The sequence below is a fragment of the Alosa sapidissima genome, chromosome 15 (assembly GCF_018492685.1).
Source record: "Alosa sapidissima isolate fAloSap1 chromosome 15, fAloSap1.pri, whole genome shotgun sequence".
Classification (NCBI taxonomy): domain Eukaryota; kingdom Metazoa; phylum Chordata; class Actinopteri; order Clupeiformes; family Clupeidae; genus Alosa; species Alosa sapidissima.
This window is the reverse complement of record NC_055971.1, coordinates 23,519,436-23,540,729: the sequence shown is the minus strand read 5'-3', so window position 1 is coordinate 23,540,729 and position 21,294 is coordinate 23,519,436. Positions and strand designations below refer to the sequence as shown.

At 42.0% G+C, this 21,294-nt stretch overlaps 2 protein-coding genes across 2 annotated transcripts; both read right to left on the bottom strand.

The window, feature by feature from the left end:
- Positions 1-5,765: 5,765 nt before the first annotated feature.
- On the bottom strand, positions 5,766-6,707 carry LOC121683451 (olfactory receptor 145-like). Its single transcript, XM_042063086.1, has one exon. It carries the CDS (start codon positions 6,705-6,707, stop codon positions 5,766-5,768), a length of 942 nt encoding a protein of 313 aa, XP_041919020.1.
- A 13,468-nt stretch (positions 6,708-20,175) lies between these two features.
- Positions 20,176-21,069, bottom strand: LOC121683450 (putative olfactory receptor 52L2). Its single transcript, XM_042063085.1, has one exon. It carries the CDS (start codon positions 21,067-21,069, stop codon positions 20,176-20,178), a length of 894 nt encoding a protein of 297 aa, XP_041919019.1.
- Positions 21,070-21,294: the final 225 nt, after the last annotated feature.

Below are 21,294 nucleotides of genomic sequence, written 5' to 3'. Positions count from 1 at the left end.
ATTTTAGTTTTATACATTAAAAAGCATTTAAATAAATACATTGTTTATGTATTTGGTATTTTTCAACTTAAATAATGCTTAATAAAGCATATTTTGTTAAATTCATAATTCTTGCAATTCTTTGTTCGGCCTTTTTTGAAAGGATACATAGATCACTTTTCTTAGTTTTCATAAGATCAACTTAATTCTGAATGAATTGTTTCATTATGATTATAAAGAGGGGAAAAAAATCACAACTTTCTCTCACAATTTTCACCTTTACCCTCAATTTCATCGCAAAAATTGGGCAAGCAATTTCTTTTAAATTGCTTTTGGGTCTGTGCCGTATAGTCTGTTGTGGGAGGCCTTTGATTATTTTAGAATCCCAGGTAGCATTAAAAGCCTAGTAAAAGCATACTTTCTGGATATTCAATTATGTTTTACTACAGCTGATTACACCACAGGGTGGCAACAACTTGAGATAGGAATCATGGCCGGATTTACCATCTCCCCACTTGCTTTTACAATGGCAATGGAGGTCATCATTAGGGCCTCAAAATGGGTAGTGGGTGGGGAGAAGTTACAGGGAGGGCCACGCCTCCCCCCGATTCGGGCTTTCATGGACGACATGACAACCTTGACGTCAACCGTTCCATGCACCAACAGGTTGCTGGATAAGTTAAATAGTAATCTGCAATGGGCTAGAATGAAGGTGAAGCCAAGTAAGTCTAGGAGTCTCTCAATTGTTAAAGGGAAGGTAATAGATAAGAAGTTTGCTATAAATAAGGAGGTGATTCCCACAGTTCTGGAGAAACCAGTGAAGAGTCTGGGAACGTGGTATGATGCAAGCCTTAGTGATAAATCACAGGTTGAAGACTTGAGACAGGTCACTAGGCAAGGTATTGAAAAAATTGACAAGTCAGGGCTGCCAGGTAAGCTCAAGCTGTGGCGTTTGCAGTTTGGTTTGTTGCCTCAGCTAATGTGGCCATTGACAGTTTATGAAGTTCCTCTGTCAAAGGTAGAGAGGTTGGAAAAAATGATCAACTCCTTTGTCAGAAAATGGCTCGGAGTCCCACGCTGCTTAAGCAGTATAGCCTTGTATGGGAAGGGTATTGTAGAGTTGCCCATATCTAGTCTGACAGAGGAATTTAAGTGTGCTAAGGCTAGATTGGAAATGACTCTTACTCAGTCCAAAGACCCAGTGGTGAGGAAAGTTGCACCCACAGTTAATGCAGGGAGGAAGTGGAACCCAGAGCAGGCAGTTAAGCAAGCTCAATCAGCATTGAAGCATAGGGATATAATGGGCCATGTGCAGAACGGGCAAACGAATGGTTGTGGGTAAGGAGAAGTTACCCTTCCTGGGGCGCAAGCTAAGATAAGCTAACTGGCTCATTTGTTTTGTGTTTGTGATGGACTGTGCCTAGGTTGATGGTACTTGGCTAAGGTTTATGGTTCAGTCCGCATCAACGGGACGGACCAACCTAGCCAACTTAGACCATGCCTAGGTTGGTTAAGGGTATCCGGATGTTTGTTGTGGTAATATGGTGGCAGCATGGGGCGTAAGCTAACTGGCTAATTTGTTTTGTGTTTGTGATGGGGCCTAAGCTAACGGGCTAAGCTAACTGGCTAATTTGTTTTGTGTTTGTGATGGGCTGTGCCTAGGTTGATGGTTGGTTAATTGGCCAGGGTTTTTATGGTTATGGTTCAGTCCACATCAACGGGACGGACCAACCTAGCCAACCTTGACCATGCCTGGGCTGGTTAAGAGTATTTTGGGTATTGGATATTTCAATGTGGTAATATGGTGGCAGCATGGAGGGGAGTGTCTCCAGGACGCTGGTTTCACTGTTAAGCCTTCATGAGGTGTCGTGGGCCTAACTTAACGAAACATCGGTGAATGAGGGTGCCCACTTGATAACCCCAATGACTTGCCGCATACTATATACTGCTGTTGGATGGGCCATTTGTATTGTGTGTGTGACCATTTGTTGGCGGATTTGTGGGTAGTGTGCTTTTTAAAGTTAAACTTGAGCAGGGGCTTCTGAATGTGTTTTTACCTTGGATTTTGGCACAAGGGATTTAACATCTAATCCTGTGTATTAATGTAATAAAAGTGGTCACGAATTCAGACATTTTAGGTCGCAACAATCACAAAAAAGCCTCACGAAATCCTGGAGGGACTGATTAGAGTCCTCTGGAAAGCACCACCATTACAGACATCATGATTGATTGGTTATGATTAATCTTATTTAAGAAATATTATTTACTTTGTTGTTATGTTAAGGTGGTCTTTGTCTTCATTGTCTTCACTACAAGTTAGCATTATATCATTGATTCCAATGGGAAAGACAGCTAGTAGGACTACTTCACACATTACATTAAAATCCTTTTACTAACACAACTGTTATGAAGAAATATGTATATGTAACTAACTCATGTCAAACCTATGTACATTACCAAACTAATTTGTTTCCAATACCCCAGGGGTCTCAAACACCCGGCCCGCGGGCCAAATCCGGCCCGCGTCCTGCCCAATTCCGGCCCGCGACGTATGACAAAATAATAATGTAATCCGGCCCTTGAGGCTATTAATTGCGACAAACAACGATACTGATTAAAATAGACGATAGATCCAGGTACGGTGACAAATCTCATTTGTAGGCCTACTCTGCTCCACTATGTGCAAGACATCCAGAGCTTGATTCAAACCCAAAATCGCTGCGCAAAGTTTTCAGGAAATACTTGTATTACACGCGAGAAACACAAAGACGTGCATATGTAATGACGCGGAAGCGATGCAGGCCATAGTGTTGCAGAAATTGAAGCAGAAATAGGCCTACACCAAATGTTGAAAAACGTTCACGTGTGATGAAGTCTTAGGTAAGCTATGTTATTCACCTATTCTAATTCTGAAGGAGAATATCCTTTTGGAGATTATGATCGATCGTCTATGACAGTGATAGTCACGGTGCGTCTGTGAATGGAGGTGCGTGTATACAACGGTGTCCACTAAGCATACCATGCTTGTTTCGACCCTCTGCCCAACATAGCTTGGAGGTTGCAGTGGTAATAGTGATGATAGTGTCCGTAATGGACGTGGTACAGACAGCAGGGCTAGTAGAAATAGCTCTCTAAAGAACTACAAAGTCACCCGCAATATGATGCGAACTTCTGGGTACTGCAGATTACCCGCGATAGGAACTGTTTGACCAGAATACTTTATTGTAGGCCTATATTGTAGTAATCTATTACTAAACCACAACATCTTAGGTGTTGGTATACATCTTAGGTGTTTTCCTGTTAATTTGTTATGTGGGTTGTTAAATATGTTCATCCAGTATTTACTGAAAGGTGCATAATTTGAAGTGCTTGCCATCCAGTGACAAATTAGATGGGTAAATTTACCCCCTTCATAAACTTTTGTTTTACTCAAAGATTTTTACATTTACAGTAAGACTTTATCTCTGACCACTTTCAAGCCATGGCCTTTTGACATTTTTATATAAAAATCCAATGGTGTTGGCAATGGCTTTCTTAACCCTGATGCCTAGTTTGCCAGGTTATAACAAAAAGTTATGAAAGGAAATATTTTTATTTGGTGTGAAACACACACACATACCTGTTTTTATGTTTTTCATTTATTTTATAATTTGTATAAATATTTATTTTATCATTATTTTATTTATAAGCTAAGGTTGCTAGCACAGGTGTCTAAAACTAGATAAAACACTTGCACTTTCTGTTTGCAGTTTTGTATGGTATTTGAAAAAAAGAACATTGCATTTTCAGAAATAGCCGGCCCTCCAATCAGATGACGTTGGCAGAATTGGCCCCCAGCTCATTTGAGTTTGAGACCCCTGCAATACCCCAATGTTGAGGACAAATTTAGCCCGTAGCTAACACTTACCATAATATCCAATGTAAAACGTTCTTGCTAGCTAGCTAACTGTGGAACTTTAGTATAACATAGCCAATTATCTCACCTAATTGTAGGAAATACGTTCGTATTTCAAGTGATAGAATTAAGGGTTGACTTATGTTTAGCTGACGTTGACATATAAAGTTAACCTTGCCGAACTTAGTTATCACCACTTTTGTTCGGAAATTCTAAAACAACGATGTTTTTTAACACTTCAAAATAACATTTGCTAAACGAACCTTACATTTTTCAGTAGACATAGGTGTGTACATTTACTGCCTGAAATATCCGATTTTGTTTACCATGCTCGGAGTTATAGTGCTGGCCTGATGGGTCAACGGCACATGAACGGTTAGACCGAGAATTCTCATAATGAAATTAAAATTCCACTGGAGCTCCAAGCGGATGTGTACACGCAGCCTTACCAGGGATGGATTACTGCACGGGCCTACCGGGCCCAGGCCCAGGGGCCCAAGGGGTCAGGGGGCCCTGAAGCCCAAGCCTTTGAATGGAATCATTGCCTCAATATCAACAAATCAGGATGTAGGCTATGCATCTGATTTAATTTAGTATTGGCCATCCCCAAAATCCACCAGAATACAGGAAATCACATCAAACAAATTAAAAAAAAAAAAAAAAAAAAAACCCTCCCACATATAATACGACAATAAGTGGGGGGCCCGAAAGTTCATAATCCGCCATCAGCCTTACAACACTGTTTACAGCTCTTCGAGTCACGGTAAAATGTCATTTTTGGTACATAGCATTTAGATACACCTATGGTGTGGGTGCTTGCGTTTCTTTAGGAATCTGCCGTCTTGGTTTGTATAGAAATGGCTTGTAAGTGACACATACACGCAAGATGGTGGAAATACAGGACCGACGGTAATAGGGGGAGTTCCGATACAGTATAGTCAGCCACAGGCAGCTTGACTGTGACTACTCGTTCGTGACACTCCTGTTAGTAAACTGGAAATAGCAAAAAATAGGAATGTAATGGTCACCTTAATCCAATGAACACACAGATGACTTTCACACCAACCATATTTTGTGCCTTTTATTCATTTTTGTCAAAGATTTAGTACAAGCCCTTTTCGCTCCCCACTTCGATGCAGCTCCATAGGTTTCCATTCAATCGAAACGTCATATTTCACTAAAAGGGGGGCGTGTACGTGCAGCACATACAAAGTTCCTGGATGTGCCAGTTGTCCGTATATTCATTGTTTGAATGTGTCTGGTATTTTTTTTTTAAATAATTTTAACAGTATTCTTGCTGTTATGGTTATGCGGTTGTTGTGTTTAAATATATGGACAAATAAGTTATAATAATTCTTGTTATTTATGTTGTTATGCATTTTCTGACGTACGACATGACATGTTGCTGACCCTCATTACCGAATAAAATATGTATTCCTTTTTTATTATCATTGTGTAAAAATATTTTTTTTATGTAAATCAGGTTTCTAGGCCAAATATACTTGCATATACAATGAATTTGGTCTCTGCATTTATTCCATCCGTGAATTAGTGAACACACAGAGCACACAGTGAACACACAGTGAGGTGACGCACACACTAACCCAGAGCAGTGAGCTGCCTTGCTACAGCGGCACTCGGGGGCAGTGAGGGGTTAGGTGCCTTGCTCAAGGGTACTTCAGCCATGGATGTGGGCATGGGAGAACAGTGCTAAACCACTACCCTACCCACATTTTTCAACATTACAAAATTGTCCCACCCTATAAAATAGCAAATTCTGTACAGATGACAGATGTTGCAGAGGCTGTGACACCAAAGGTACTTCTACATCTTGTGTGAAAGATCCTGACAAACAACAAAACATGGCAAATGGTTCGAACATGAAGGAGTGCTATCTTTGAGATACTGCAAACATGGCCTTTGTCCACATTTTGGAGAGGCAGTGTTGAATTTCCTTGTTTTTTAAACCATATATAACCGGGTGCATAAGTGAGGGGAAAAGTGCGTAATTCATGGACACAAATGCATTAAGCTCATTTGGTAAATAGTCACTAACACGATTATATATAATAGCAAAAAAAAAGGCCACAGAGAAATTGATAAAAATAACTAAATGTGGAGTGCACGTTTCAAGGGCTTTTTTCCTTGCATTTGTTGAAGCCTTGCGTGTTAACAACACAATTTTGAAATATGAGAGAAATATGACACATACAGGGAGAACAGCAAAAGCAATGAGGAGAAATATTCCATACACATTGCTTACATGATTGAGAATGCTGTTGGTGCATGATAAACTTAAAACAGACAGGTTATCACAGAAAACCTTATGAATCGTATCATGGCACAGGGAAATCTGAGTTGTCAGACATATCTGAACAAGTAAAAAAGCTGTGGGCACAAAGTTAGCAGCAAATGACAATTGTTTCACTTTCTGTGGGGTCATGATGGTATGGTATTGCAAAGGCTGAAATATAGAGACAAATCTGTCATAAGCCATCACTGTTAGTATTGCATAATTACATACTCCATAGGCTCCAATTAGGAAAATCTGAATGAGACAGCCTTTGTATGATCCTGTATTTACATCTGTTAAGAGCATGGCCATCACCTTTGGCCAAACAGCTGTACTTCCAATCAACCCATTTGCAATTAAACTAAATAAAAATATGTACATTGGCTTATGGAGAGAAATGTCCAAGTAAATCAAAAGCAAAACAGAAATGTTGACTATCAGGGAGACAAGGTATACCAAAAAAATAGCTGTGAAAAGTACATATTTGACTGAGCCCATGTCCTGGTAAGCTGCATAAATCAGTGTGAAAGACTCATTCATGTTTGCAGTTCATATAAAGAGAAAAAAACATTTTGATATGTTCTGTGAATGATTCAGATTATTGGATTACGTAATACACTTAAGAACAGACTATTAAAGACTATAGTTCACATTTCCTGACAAAACAGTATTTAGTAATTTAAGATTATAGTTACATGGTAATACATAGAAGTATATCCCCTTGATCTGCATTATTGTTCTAGGAGGTTTGACTGAATTTCACCAACATCACACCTGTTTTACTTTAGAAATAAACATAGCCTTGTGAAGCTGAAACTCATGAACCCCATATTCCACCCAATGGGCAACACTACTGAATCACTGTGCCACTGTAATCCATGAACCCCATATTCCACCCCATCGGCAACACTACTGAATCACTGTGCCACTGTAATCCATGAACCCCATATTCCACCCCATCGGCAACACTACTGAATCACTGTGCCACTGTAATCCATGAACCCCATATTCCACCCCATCGGCAACACTACTGAATCACTGTGCCACTGCCACTGAAGGTTTCACCTTGAATCCTCCTTTGTACCTGCTCTTTTATATTCCACTTCTTCAATAGCAAAGGGGATGCCTTTCTATGCAATGATCCTTAGAGGATAAGTGTCATTGTTGCAGGTGAGGCAGCCAGAAAAGAGAAATTGCAAGCCTGTGGAAGTCATAGAACAACAGTTTTTACAAAGTTCGATGGTCTCACTGGCAGTGCAACTGTGTTGAAAGGTAGCATCATCACCTGGGAATACAGCCTGTGACTACAGTGCCCTGCTGACAGTGAGCACCTCTCCCTACCCTGCAGGATATATCCCCCCACCCTGCATATACATAGAAATTGGGGTAGACATGGTAGACAAAGCTGTTGCTATGCTGGTGACCAGGGTAATCATGTTGGTTGACAAGAAAGTAGTTGTTAGGGTAATTAAGATGGGTAGGGTAGATATGGTGGTTGCCATGGTAAATAAAGCGGTTACTATGCTGTTTGCTATGGTAATCATGCTGGTTGTCATGGTGGTTGCTAGGTTGACATTACAGTGTTGGTTGCTAGGTTGTTGCTAGGGTAATTGAGATGGTTGTTAGGGTGTTGCTAGGGTAGATATGGTGGTTTGTATGCTAAATAAGAATCATAGCCTCAATAACTTTCAATAAGCAGAGATCCATTGAGCCGTTGGCAGTGCAAAACCTATAAAAAAAAATGTATGGTGTTGACAAGCGCATTCAATAAGAGGGAGGAATGTTTCCTCCTCAAGATGTTGCACACTCACAGCAAACAACAAGCATGGGTGCAAGGATGGATGTGGATTGTCTGTCCGGCCGGGCAGGCACACATGGCAGCAGTAGCCTAACTGAGCAGTAGTAACTGCTGATGACACATGCTATTTCACTCCCCAACGGATTGGGATAAATGCAGAGACCAAATTTCCCTCATGGGATCAAAAGAGTATATATACTTATACTTTTCTGATGATGACTGTTATGGTTCAGGCTCCTGCAATAGCTTCTGTTAGTAGGCTACGATTCTATGTATGGTGCGTCTTACGTCATACGTGTTGTAATGGTTGCAATGGTCTTCAGTAAAAACCCATGAAGAGATCTGTGTTTTATTTAAGCCCAATCACTAGCTAAGACACTACAATGGCGACGAGGTACTTACTCACGGTGTAGGAATGTGTACCCATATCGGATACCGACGGTGAGAGCTCTACGGATAGTCAGAGTAGCCAAAGGACAGTCCGGTTGAGAGCAGCTCCGCTAGCAACAGCAAGGAAGATGGCTAGCATCGGGAAACTGGAGATGTTTCATGACACACAGGAAAGCTGGGCAAATTATACCGAACGACTGGAGCAATACTTTATTGCCAACGAGGTCGCAGATGACAAGAAAGTGCCTGCCTTGCTATGTTTGATCGGCCCAAAGACCTACGGCTTGCTCCGTGATTTGACTGCCCCAACAAAGCCATCCAGCAGGACGCTCGATAATTTGGTAGCAACCAGGGGCGTAGTCAGGATTATTTTATAAGGAGAACCAGCTGGGTCCAGACTTTTTATTGGGGTGGCACTTGAGAACCAAAACTACTATATGAAAACCACTTAAACATTTTCGAAGGTTAGGATAGCCTATTTTAATAATGGCAATAAATTGTGTAAAGCCAACACTGATGAACATGGTTGAACTTATTTAGCAGAGGAAATACTTCAAATACTGTATGCCATCAAACCAAGTAACAGCAACAAAACTCCACAGTTTAATAGCTGATATAGTTGTAAAATGTTAACACTAAAGCTTTCCATTAAACTGTTTGTTGTCCACTCCAACACATTTTCCATAAATAGGCCAATGCTATACAAAGTACATTATGATAATGCACCTTACTTAATCAGTCTTCATTCAAATGACATTAACTCAAAGAACAATAATAAATACTACAAATATTGTATGCAAATATGAAATCTTATACTATTGGCAAAAACTATTTCTTTTTGATACCCACTCCAAGTAGTTTAACATGGGAACAGTGCAATTATTTGTTGTAATTGTTCAGATTTAGCCTTACACTAAGGCTGAGTGTCATTAGCTCTGAATTAAGCCATTGTGCTATTGAAAATGAATCATGTCTGAAAGCACAGCAAATAAACAAACATATTTAATTTGAATTATTCAGTCCTCAAACTTTCCTGCACTGTCTCCATTCTCCACTCAAGCAGCGCATCCTGCCTCTGCCTGACCAGCTGTGGCAAGAATCTGAGTGGCAAACTGACTTTTAACCCACTAGGCCACTGAGACTAATGACTCAAGTGCAGAGCAGACAAAGTAAGATTAAAAACTCAGTTAGACACACAAGCTCAGAAGATCCGAAAAAGTCAAAAACAGTCCAAAAACTTAAATCCAAAAACATCAATCCAAGGCGTAATCCAGAAAATCAAAGTCCAAGAGACAAGCCAGGGTTCAGATAACAGGGTTCAGTCCGAGGGAGAAAAAGCAAACAAATCCAAATGGAGAATCCAAAAGAGATATCTTAAACAGTCCGGTAAACAGGTAAAGAATCCACAGGGCAAAGTATTCCACAAAATCCCACAAAGGCTTAGAGCTTGAGACACACAGGGTTTCACGAAGACTTAGCAAAGACACAGACAAAGAGCAGGGTTTAAATACACTGACACAATGAGGAAATGAGACATGTGACCAGAGACTAGTGCTGGGCGGTATACCGGTTCACACCGTATACCGGTGTGTATTTTCGTTATGATATGAATTTTTAATATACCGCCATACCGGTGTATTTGATTACACAACGTTTGGAACGCTGCGCCGCGCGACAGTGTTTCAGACGGGACTTTTTTCACACGCACGCATGATGCCACTGCGAGGCATAGTGAGGGTAAACACAAAACACCTGAAGTTTTTCCCCTGAAGTATGACCCTTAAGGCTTAATTTGTCCTTAGATAAGAGGTTTATTTAAGGGTGTTGCACAGAATACCTTAAATTGTTTCTTTAGTTAAGGAAAAACGTTAAAAAAGGGAAACTGCATTAAAAGGGATTTACCGTCACGAAAAATTCTATTGAGATTGTTCAACAGCTGTAGCTAGCTGGCTAGTAGGTGATGTCGTTAGTTAGCAACCCACCGAACACAGTGAAGTTTAATGAGCTTATTACATTACATTACATTACATTACATTTGGCTGACGCTTTTTTAACCAAAGCGACTAACAACATGGTAAACAGTAAGTTTTAGAACAATTCTCACAATTTTAGGACAGTTTAAAAAAAAACACATTAGAGTACAGTAAGAATAAGTGCGTCGGTGAGTGCTGTATTTTAACAGTTACTTGTCAGTTTAACGGCTGGTGAGTGCTAGGATCAGTAAGACTTGTTGTAAGTGTTGCTATGAGAGTAGATGTTCTCTAAAGAGCTGGGTCTTCAGGAGTTTTTTGAAAGTGGAAAAGGATGTCCCTGCCCTTGTAGGAACTGGCAGTGTGTTCCACCAACGAGGAACAACAGATGAGAAAAGTTTGGATTGGCTTGAGCGTACCGGTGGTAGAGCTAGACGTCGTTCGTCAGAGGAGCGCAGCGGTCTGGAGGTAGTGTAAGTCTGTATGAGGGCATTCAAGTAGGTTGGAGCAGAACCGGAGACTACTTTGTAGGCAAGCGTTAGAGACTTGAATTTGATACGGGCCGCCATAGGTAGCCAGTGTAGCTGGATGAGCAGCGGGGTAACATGTGCCCTTTTGGGTTGGTTGTAGACCAGGCGCGCCGCCGCATTCTGGATCATCTGAAGTGGTTTCACTGCGCAGGCTGGGAGACCTGTCAGGAGGGCATTGCAGTAGTCGAGTCGTGAGATGACTATTGCCTGAACCAGAAGTTGGGTAGCATCTTGAGTCAAGTAAGTCCTGATTTTCCGTATGTTGTAGAGTGCGAAACGGCATGACCGGGCGACTGAGGCAACATGATCTGAGAAGTTTAGTTGGTTGTCGAGAACAACACCTAGATTTCTTGCAGTCCTGGTCGGTGAAACAGACAGGGAGTCAAATTTGATGTTGATGTCGTGGTGTATGGTAGGTTTAGCTGGGATGACCAGCAGTTCAGTCTTTGAGAGGTTCAGCTGGAGGTGGTGTGCCTTCATCCATGTAGCTATGTCTGAAAGGCAATCTGAGATCCGTGTTGAAACCAGGGGGTCGTCAGGTGGAAAGGACAGATAGAGCTGTGTGTCGTCTGCATAGCAGTGGTATGAGAAGCCGTGCGAACGGATAATCTGTCCCAAGGAGGTGGTGTAGATAGCAAAGAGGAGGGGGCCCAGCACTGAGCCCTGGGGGACCCCTGTGGTGAGATGGTGAGGTGCAGATAGCTGACCAAGCCATGATACGTTAAACGAGCGTCCTGTGAGGTAGGATTCAAACCAGGAGAGAGCAGCTCCGGAGATTCCCATGTCAGCGAGTATAGAGAGAAGGATACGGTGATTAACCGTGTCAAAGGCAGCCGATAAGTCAAGCAGAATGAGTACTGATGATCGAGCGGTCGCCCTGGCTTCTTTTAAGGCTTCTGTTACAGACAGCAGAGCCATTTCGGTAGAGTGGCCGCTTTTGAACCCAGACTGATTTGGATCCAGAAGGTTGTTCTGTGAAAGGAAGTCAGAGACCTGTTTGGAGACTGCTCGTTCAATGCCTTTGGATAGGAAAGGCAGTAGTGAGACAGGGCGGTAGTTCTCGACTTGAGCAGGGTTGAGAGAAGCTTTCTTAAGTAACGGTGTTACCCGGGCCATTTTGAACGCTGTTGGAAATGTGCCGGAGGTTAACGAGGCATTGATCACATGTGTGATAGCTGGAGCGATGGTCGGGCTGATGGACTGAAGTAGGCTCGTAGGTATAGGGTCCAGCGAGCATGTGGTAGGACGGCTGCATGTCAGGAGTCTGGACACTTCACTCTCGGAGAGAGGCGTGAATGCTGAAAAAGATGTTCCAGCAGTCCCTAGAGGTTGTAGGAGTGCGGTATCTGAGTCAGATGCGTTGAGTGGGCATGTAGAGAATTGACAGCTGATTGCCGCCACTTTGTTTGTAAAAAATGAGGCGAGGGTATCTGCAGTAAGGCTGGATGGAGGAGGAGGCAGCTGAGGGTTGAGTAGCGATTTGAAGGTTGAGAAAAGTTTTCGAGTGTCTGTAGCACTGTTGATTTTGTCATTGTAGAAAGCAGTCTTAGCAGCAGTGATGCTGGCTGAGAAGGAGGTCAGGAGTGTCTGGTAGTTTTTGAGGTCGTCAGCTAGTTTGGATTTGTGCCATTTCCTCTCCGCGGCTCTGAGTTTAGTGCGCTGCGATCGGAGGGTATCATTTAGCCATGGATGAGAATGTTTGGATCGAGCTGGCCTTGTGGTAAGAGGGCACAGCTCGTCTAGACACGAGGTCAGTGTGGAGCAGAGCGAGTCAGTGGCTTCTGTCGTGGAAATCATCCACTTCCAAAAACCTCCAATCCAACTAGCACTCTGATGTCAAAGACCCGAAGGAGAACACCAAGACGAGAGAAGCGGAAGACTGTTGATCCTTTATTCACCGTATTGCAGTGATAATACAATCCAAACAGCGTCAGGACTGGACCGTCAGGCAATAGAGTGGTGAGTGGCAGCTGCTACCCCGATGAGATCTGATCTGAATGTGCCTGAGCTCTCTCCTTTATACTCTCGGGGGCCTGAGAGGCGTTCCTATCCCCAGGAACGTCACCAGGCCCCTTTTAGCCAATCAGAGCGTTTTGGGACTTGAGATATTGGTGGAAACTCCTCTTCATATAAACATTAAAAAATGTGTGTTGCTAGGCAGAATACATGTGTCCAGGTTCTATGTGTAATCTGTTGCCAGGCAGGGTACGTTTTGATTTGGTTCTATGTGTCACTTCAACTTTGGTTTCACTTCCTCTCTCTGGAAGTCCCTGCTTCTCCTTCTCTGCTAGCCCCTTCTATTTATGCCCTTCTGGTAAGCACCTTTCTCTCCCAGGCCCTGTCTTGTTTACTTCCACTCTTAGCCTTTGACCGTCCAGTCTCATGACTTCCAGTAAATGTTGCATGACAGTTGCACAAACAATGTTCTCATAGTAAATGGAAGGTCTCCTTAATAGACCAGTACACACACACAAGCATTATTATTATCATGTCTAGATAAAGTCACCACACTTCATTAACCTCCAGAGAGGAGAAGGTGTTGAGTGGAGGTAGACCGGAGGCAACCACAGAGGAGAAGTGCGTTGGAGACAGGTTCCGGATGTTGCGGCGGAACGTGACCATCGGCTGAGGAGCTGGAGGCTGTTCTGTCAGGCTGACGTTGAACTGGATGAAGAAGTGGTCAGAAAGATGGAGAGGCGTCACCATGAGGGTGTCTGTGCTGCAGTTCCGAGTGAAAATCAAGTCAAGCTCTTTGCCAGCTTTGTGAGTCGGTGGGCTTTGAACCAGTTCGAGGTCAAAGGAGTGGACCAGGGCCAAAAAGTCCGCTGAGCCTGGGGCATCTAAGTGGATGTTCATATCACCGAGAACAAGAAGCGGACAGCCATGCTCAGGGATGGAGGATAGCAGAGTGTCAAGTTCGTCAATAAAGTCGCCTAGTTGGCCTGGAGGGCGGTAGATGACCAGCACGTAGAGTTTTGCTGGGGCGATCACTGTGATGGCATGGAATTCGAATGAGACATATTTGTTTGAAGGCAGTAGCGGGGTGAATTTCCATTTGTTGGAGATCAGCAGGCCCGTCCCACCTCCTCGTCCAGATAGGCGAGGGGTGTGGGATAGTGTAAGGTTAGTGGAGAGTGCAGCCGGGGTGGCAGTGTTCTCTGGTTTGATCCAAGTCTCAGTGAGAGCAAGGAGTTCCAACGAAAGGTGGTTGGCATAGCCAGCTATGAAGTCCGTTTTGTTGACTGCGGATTGACAGTTCCACAAGCCCATGGAGAAGGAGGTTTCTGTCGGTGAGGACCGTTTAAGTTCCTGGAGGTTAAGGCGATTTCTGCCCCTTTTGGCATGATGCCGTTTTCTGCAATGGCCGGTGATAACAGATATGGTGGAACGGCACATTTTGCCTTTGTCGGTGCCTGTGCTCGGTGAACTTGCACAGGTAAACTTGCTTGTCTTGACCGCGTTCGTCTTAACCGCGGCTGGCTGAAACGAGGGCTGCCGCTTATGCTAGCTTATCATTCATCTCACCTTAAGAATATTCGCTGAAATTATCCAGGTAGCAAGTAAAGCATGTTATAGACATGCACTGAGCAATACTAGCTGGCTAGTTAGAAATGATCCTGACTGTCATCAGTGCACCAAAACGAACTTTTTTGTTAATGTTTTGCCTAGCGAACCGAACCGAAGCTCATGGCAGGCTAACAAGACATCCACATCCACATGAAGTTAACGTTAGCCTACCACTAACGTCATGTAAACCACACAATAACAATAAGGCATGTTTCTGATAGGCCTATTTGACAGAGTAAGCATATTAACAGAGAGGTTTCATTTTAAATTCTATAATTTTCAAAAAAGTATAAAGTTGCACTACTTTTTGTATTGGTTTTATAGGCTACAAGATGTTTGTGAAATTTGCACAGTAAAAGTTCTGTATTTTGACTGCAATTGTCTTTGCATTCTGATTAGATTCTTCATTAGAATCATGAGTGGCTCTTTGTAAACAGCATCATTTTCTGGGGCCATGCAAAACTGCATTACCACTAGTGTGGAGTTATTCTACATCATGACAGTAAAATAGACCATCCTTAGTCGATGTACTGCAGCAATTGCTCTCTCAACCTGTAGAAAATGCTGTGAACATCTGATTATGCATGGAAAAAAAAATACCGTCATATACCGTGAAACCGTAAGAATTTAGAAAAATACCGTGATATACATTTTTGGTCATACCGCCCAGCACTACCAGAGACAATGAGGAACAGGTTAATTGGATAACAAGAGGATTGGGTAACAAGTGACTAGCTAGGGACAGAACTTTTGTTTTTGGCAACATCTAGTGGCCAAAATAGTTAATGCGTGACAGAATCACACTCAGTCGGCAAATTATGGTTTATAAAGTAGCCTAGGCTAGGGCCTATTAGCCTACTTTTATTGGAGCCATTAGGAGATGTGTGCCTAATAGGCTTGCTTACATTTTACCCGAATATTATCGAAATATTTTTCCGCGGGAATCCGCTTATTTTTAATTAGCCCCACGCGTCAATGTCAGAGACTAGCCTCTTTACCTAACAAGGACAGCCCGATGTAGCTCACTTTGCCATGATTCGTGATACATTACATCTTATTAACATTAATGTTCCAACTCATCATCAACTCACCTGTTGTTACTGAGGTTAAAGCTGCAGTTATTTGTTTTGCAAAAATCCACAGCTCCCGGTTCTTCTGGTCCAATCAGAGCAGGGCTGTGTGAGATCTGACTGTCAATCACAGTCTGGTGCAAACTCGATGAGAGGGTGCTTGGTGGTAGTGGGGGTGGGGCATGAGAGTTGTAAACATTCAACACTTTGGCTAAGTCCCCTCAATCTGTCAGACTTGCCAACTGCAGCTTTAAGTAGTAGTCTACTGTCAAGTGTTTTTAACAGATGGCCACTTTGAATGGTCCCGCTGCTGCTGCAGCCTGCATTGCTCAACTCACGATTTGATCAGAACCTTAGGCTACACTTCCTGACTGGGCCAATGGTCGTAGATCGAGTGTAGTGCAGCAATGGGTTGAGAAAAGCATTGATGTTCCAATACAGTCATTTTCCTAAAATCGAAAACTGCAGCAATCATCTTTTTTTTTTTTACTTTTCGCTGAATGGAGCTGTGGGGGGGGCAAGCAGGGCGGCCGAGTTTTGACCAGTGGCCCCCCCTGGCCACCACGTAGCTCCGCCCCTGATAGCAACATTCCATCTAGTCCCAAACCACTTGTCATTGCAGAACGCTTCCGTTTCCACAAGCGGGATCAGCAGGAAGGGGAGAGTGTGAATGCTTATGCGGCAGAGCTAAGGAGGCTTTCTGAACATTGTGAGTTTGGGACTAATTTGAATAATTCACTCAGGGATAGATTAGAACATACAGAAACGTTTACTAACAGAGTCTAACTTAACTTTTGGGAAGGCAATAGAAATTACATTGAGCATGGATACACGTCAGATGCAATAGAGAAGGGCACAGAGCTGACGACTGCCGTTTTAGTGAGGAGACATGCCACTAATGTAAGCGCAAGGGCCATATAAGAGCAGCATGCAAAACTCAACTTCAGGGCCATATAAGAGCAGCATTCAAAACTCAAAGGAAAACAGACAAAAATAAAGAATCAGTACATAATGTAACGCAGGGAAGCGACAGTGATTCGGATGACAAGTTCCTTGGAACTATGGAGTTAAACAGCAGCAGAAAACACAACATAATATGGGTGACGCCAGAGATGGAAAACACACCACTGAAAATGGAATTGGATACAGGGTCAGCTGTTTCCATTATTCCTGTGACAATGTACGAGAGACATTTCAAAAACATGAATTTGAGGAAGACAGACGTCATACTCAAGGCGTATTCCGGAGCAAAACTAAGTCCCAAGGGGATGTTACAGGTGCAGGTCCGATATGGCAAGAAAACACAGGAATTACCACTACTTACCACCAATACTATATGTAGTAAACGTAAATGGCCCCCCGCTGTTCAGCAGGGACTGGTTGAAACACATTAAGCTAAACTGGGGTGAGTTAGAGCTGCTGAGAACCACAGAGACGGACACGCACAAAAGACTGGAACAGTTACATGTATTGAAGAAATATGAGGCTGTTTTCCAAGATGAGATGGGAACAGTAAAGGACTTTGAAGCAAAACTGGTGTTGAAGGATACAACACCCACATTCTACAAAGCCAGGCTTTGGCCCCAGTGGTGCCCATCTTAACCCTCCTGTTGTGTTGCGTTTTATGTTTACTAGTTTTGTGTTCCCGGTCAAAAATAACCGCTGCATTATAACTTGTTATAAATCCATAGTAGCACACATATTATCATCTAATGTTGTTATAGACATTTGCATCAACTTGTGTTCTATTGGATATAACCAGTTTTGTACTTCCATTTACTATTTATGGCTTGCAGGCCTCACTGACCTGAGCTCATGCAAGTCAGAAAGGGGAAGATTCTATTGGGGAAAGGTTCCAGTGGGGGCTGGCATATAAGCAAAGAGGGGGAGTGAGGGTGTGTTTGTATGTGTGTGTTTTAATGTACAGAAGCACATATACAGTCTATCTGATCAATAAATTTGTGTCGCTACAACAACCCAAACAACTGCCAGATGGCTCTTGTAAGCAGGGTGTCTCGAAATGGAGCCTGGAAAACCCTACACAGACTTCACTACAGACTTTAGCAGACTGGTTTAGAAATAATTTAATAGCCAGAAATATTCCTGCCCTGCCCTATTAAAGAAATATTTGGTTAACTGCGAGTGAATCCCGTTTGCAGCCGCAGAAGAAATGTATACGCCCTGGCTGCAGCTTAGCGATTTAAAATGGCTCAAAACCACTTTGTATTAAGTTTTAATGATGTATATTGGTTACACCGATAGTTGGCAACAGTCATGCATTTACAGCACACAAGGGAAACATGCATAAACGTTTTCACCAGATCTACCCCATAGGTGTCCTGATATACAGAAATAGCCACCCTACCAGCCACTCAGAAAAAAGTATTTCTTGTCTTTAGGGGACAATACATAACAAACTACATCTTAAATATATCAACAAAGCACATAATACAAAAGAGGTCATTTTATGTCTTCTTATATTCAGTGGACAGTTAATTCATCAACAATACATTATGTGCGCTCTTGTAAATATTGTATCGTATTTCATCATTGCAGCCTATTTTCTGCTTTAAGCTACTACATTTTATCATGTCTGTTGTCCAAAGTATTTAACTGATATCAAATCATGATTAAGTAAAGAAATTATCAATTGGGGTCACAGTTTGTAATTCAACATCTAATTTCAGAGCAAGACATCAGGGTTTATCAAACAATAATTAATCATCCATTGTTTTGAAGATAAGACATGTGTTTACCACATTGTCTGCATAGTACTTTTCAACAAATCTGTGGAAGTTGAGGGCATAAATTATTGGGCTCAGTAATGGAGGAAAATCAGAAATTGTATTGAGAGTGCATTACACACACCAATTGGAAGATTTACTGAACCACTCCAGCTGTATAATACATCAAACATTACCAGTGGCGTAATAAACCAATGGTAGGCCCAGGTGCGAGAGCCCTGCGCGGGTCCTATACCGAAAAACTTTGGCCCAGGATGAATTAGCTCTGATACATGCAATACACATCAAGGGTGACTTCAATTGTTTATGCAAAGGGCCTGGGGGACCGAAGTAGTTTAGTAGTTACAGATTACAATTTCAAATAAAAAACACACGACTACATATCCATTACATGTGAAATCATTAAAAAAGTATTTTATTAACAGCCTGCAGGCCAGGGTAATCTAATATTACTGCATTAACATCAACTCGCATGGAATTATGGGAACACTCAATGCGCCTCTTCAAACCTCTGCTGAAACTGCAAGCGTAGATTGCTTGCTTATAAACTCGCACTGCGCATAAACAAAACTTAATGTAGCCTAACTTATTTAACCGTCCAGAAACCAAATAAAATCATTCATATGCATACAATCCCCAATATGCGTGAATTAGGCCATTAGAAGAAGGCCATCTTACGAGCCTTTCGTTGTGCAAAATCGTCAACGATGTTCCCAATATTTAATGCTCTGGCTCTCGTATTTTCAATGGACAGGATAGCTAACCCACGGAGTCTCTCCTGCCCCATGCTGCTCCTTAGGTAGGTCTTAATGAGTTTGAGTTTGGAAAAAGATCGCTTAGCTGTTGCCACAGTCACAGGCAATGTCAGAAACAACATGAGTAGGCTACACACTTCCCCGAATGTGGATGTTACACTGTCATAATCTACCACCAGCATGTTGGCAAGTTGAAAAATAGATGACTTCTGTGAAATCTCTGCTTTAAAGCAAGACCTGAATGAGAGGAGTTGTGTTGGGAATGTCGGTGCAATGTCCCTGCTATAATGGTCTGACAAATGTCTTGCCTTTTCAAGCAGTTCATCATCACCTGCGAGTTGAAGGGTCATACATAAAGACTCAAACACATGACAAGTTTCCCGTCATGTGTTTGAATCTCTCTCTGCATCGGTTAAGCGCTCATCTTCCGATAGATCGTCAAAGTGACGCTTCACTCTCCGTGCTCTAACATTCTAAAGTTCTAAAAAAAAAAAAAAAATAGGAGGCAGGGCGGGGGTAGCGACGGGCCCCGGGAGGTCACGGGCCCTGGTGCGACTGCACTTGCTGCACCTACTATAGTTACGCCACTGTTCATAACTGTTTCCCTCAAGCAAGAAAAATGTCAGGCCAATCAGTGACGAGAGGGGAAGAAGAAACCGAAACTTATTGTGATAAAGAGAGGCAGCAACATTTCCAAAAGTCAAAAAATGCAGTTGGAAAAATGCAGACATGTATATACAGCAAAGGTAGACCTACATACATTGTTTTCTGACCGTTGATGCTGTTTATTGTCAGTTTGTAAAGTTTAGGCAAAGTAGGAAGTAATGTTAGGAATCTCTGATCAATGTGATTGGTAAGGCTGGACCAATGATTTCAAAGTTCCCGTCCCGATGCAAGTGTTTCTCTCTGAAAATGACATCTGTGTACTCTGCCACGTTTCAGGGAATCTCTCAGTCACAAATTTCAGTTCACCATAAAACATTACCTGAAGTATAACATTAACCCTCAATGGTATTTACTTTTCACAATGTGTGGACAAATAAATACGTTTTCAAATCAGAAGATACGCTTGGATTCAATATCATTAGTCATATAGGCAGCTGCAATTTGTTACATAGTCTGTTTTAAACTGGCTGTCACACAGAAAGAAAATACTGATGCAGCAAATGAGAACAAGCTGACATTCAAATATTGCAAAAAACTGATTTTCTCCTGAGTCTTGAAAAACTTTGTCTAATTTCCTGTGTTTTTATGCCATATATGATTGGTTGCAAGAAGGGGGGAATAAGGAGATAATTAATTGAGATAATAATGTTGGCCTCTCCTGGTAAGTGAGGATTGAAACGGTTATAAAAGAGTGAAAACAGTGAAACCAATGAGAAATTCATGAAAATAATTATGTGTGGAGAGCAGGTTTCAAATGTTTTCTTTCTTGCATTCTCTGAAGCTTTCAAGCTTAACAATATAATTTTAGCATATGACAATAAAATGAGAACCATTGGCAGGGCTGCAAAAACTATAGTGTTAATTATACCATGTAAGTTGCTAACTCGACTTTGAATAGTGTGACTATCATCACATGATAAGCTGGTAATGGCTAAATTATCACAATATATTTTACGCACTTTGTATCTGCACAAAGTGAGTTGAGAAGATAGGCATATTAGGCTAAGCACTGCAGCTGTAGGGCTGAAGTTTGCAACAAACAACAGCTGCTTTACTTTCTGTGGGGTCATGATGGTATGGTACTGCAAAGGCTTAAATATGGACACAAATCTGTCATAAGCCATCACTGTCAACATGGTGTAAGTTCCATAGACTAAAATGAAAAAAGCTTGGATGAGACATCCTTCATATGAGATCAGAGGGGTGTTTGTCAATAATATATTCATAACCATTGGCCAAACAGCAGTACTTCCTATCAGCCCATTTAAGATTAAACTAAACACAAATATATACATAGGCTTGTGTAGGGATGTATCTAGGAAAATCAACAGCATGAGAGTAACATTGGCTAATACAGTGGCAAGGTATATCAAGATAACAACAGCAAGTAATACATATCTGGGTGACCCCATGCCCAAATAAACTGTCAAAGTTAAAGTATCCCTGGTGGAGGATTCATTCATATCTGAATATGACATCTGAAAGACATAACACACGCAAAACCCATTTAAAAGTCCATTTTACCCACACTGTTAGACTGGCAATTAAGCATTAAGATAAGATCTAATCATATATCAAGGTTTGTTATAATGATAATGTTATAATCTCACAATAATGACCTCTTGTGTAGTCAGCAT

What these genes read in the sequence shown, in the direction of transcription:
- LOC121683450 (XM_042063085.1), bottom strand. Translation starts at nt 21,069, where the DNA reads ATGGGGTCACCCAGATATGTATTACTTGCTGTTGTTATCTTGATATAC.
- LOC121683451 (XM_042063086.1), bottom strand. Translation starts at nt 6,707, where the DNA reads ATGAATGAGTCTTTCACACTGATTTATGCAGCTTACCAGGACATGGGC.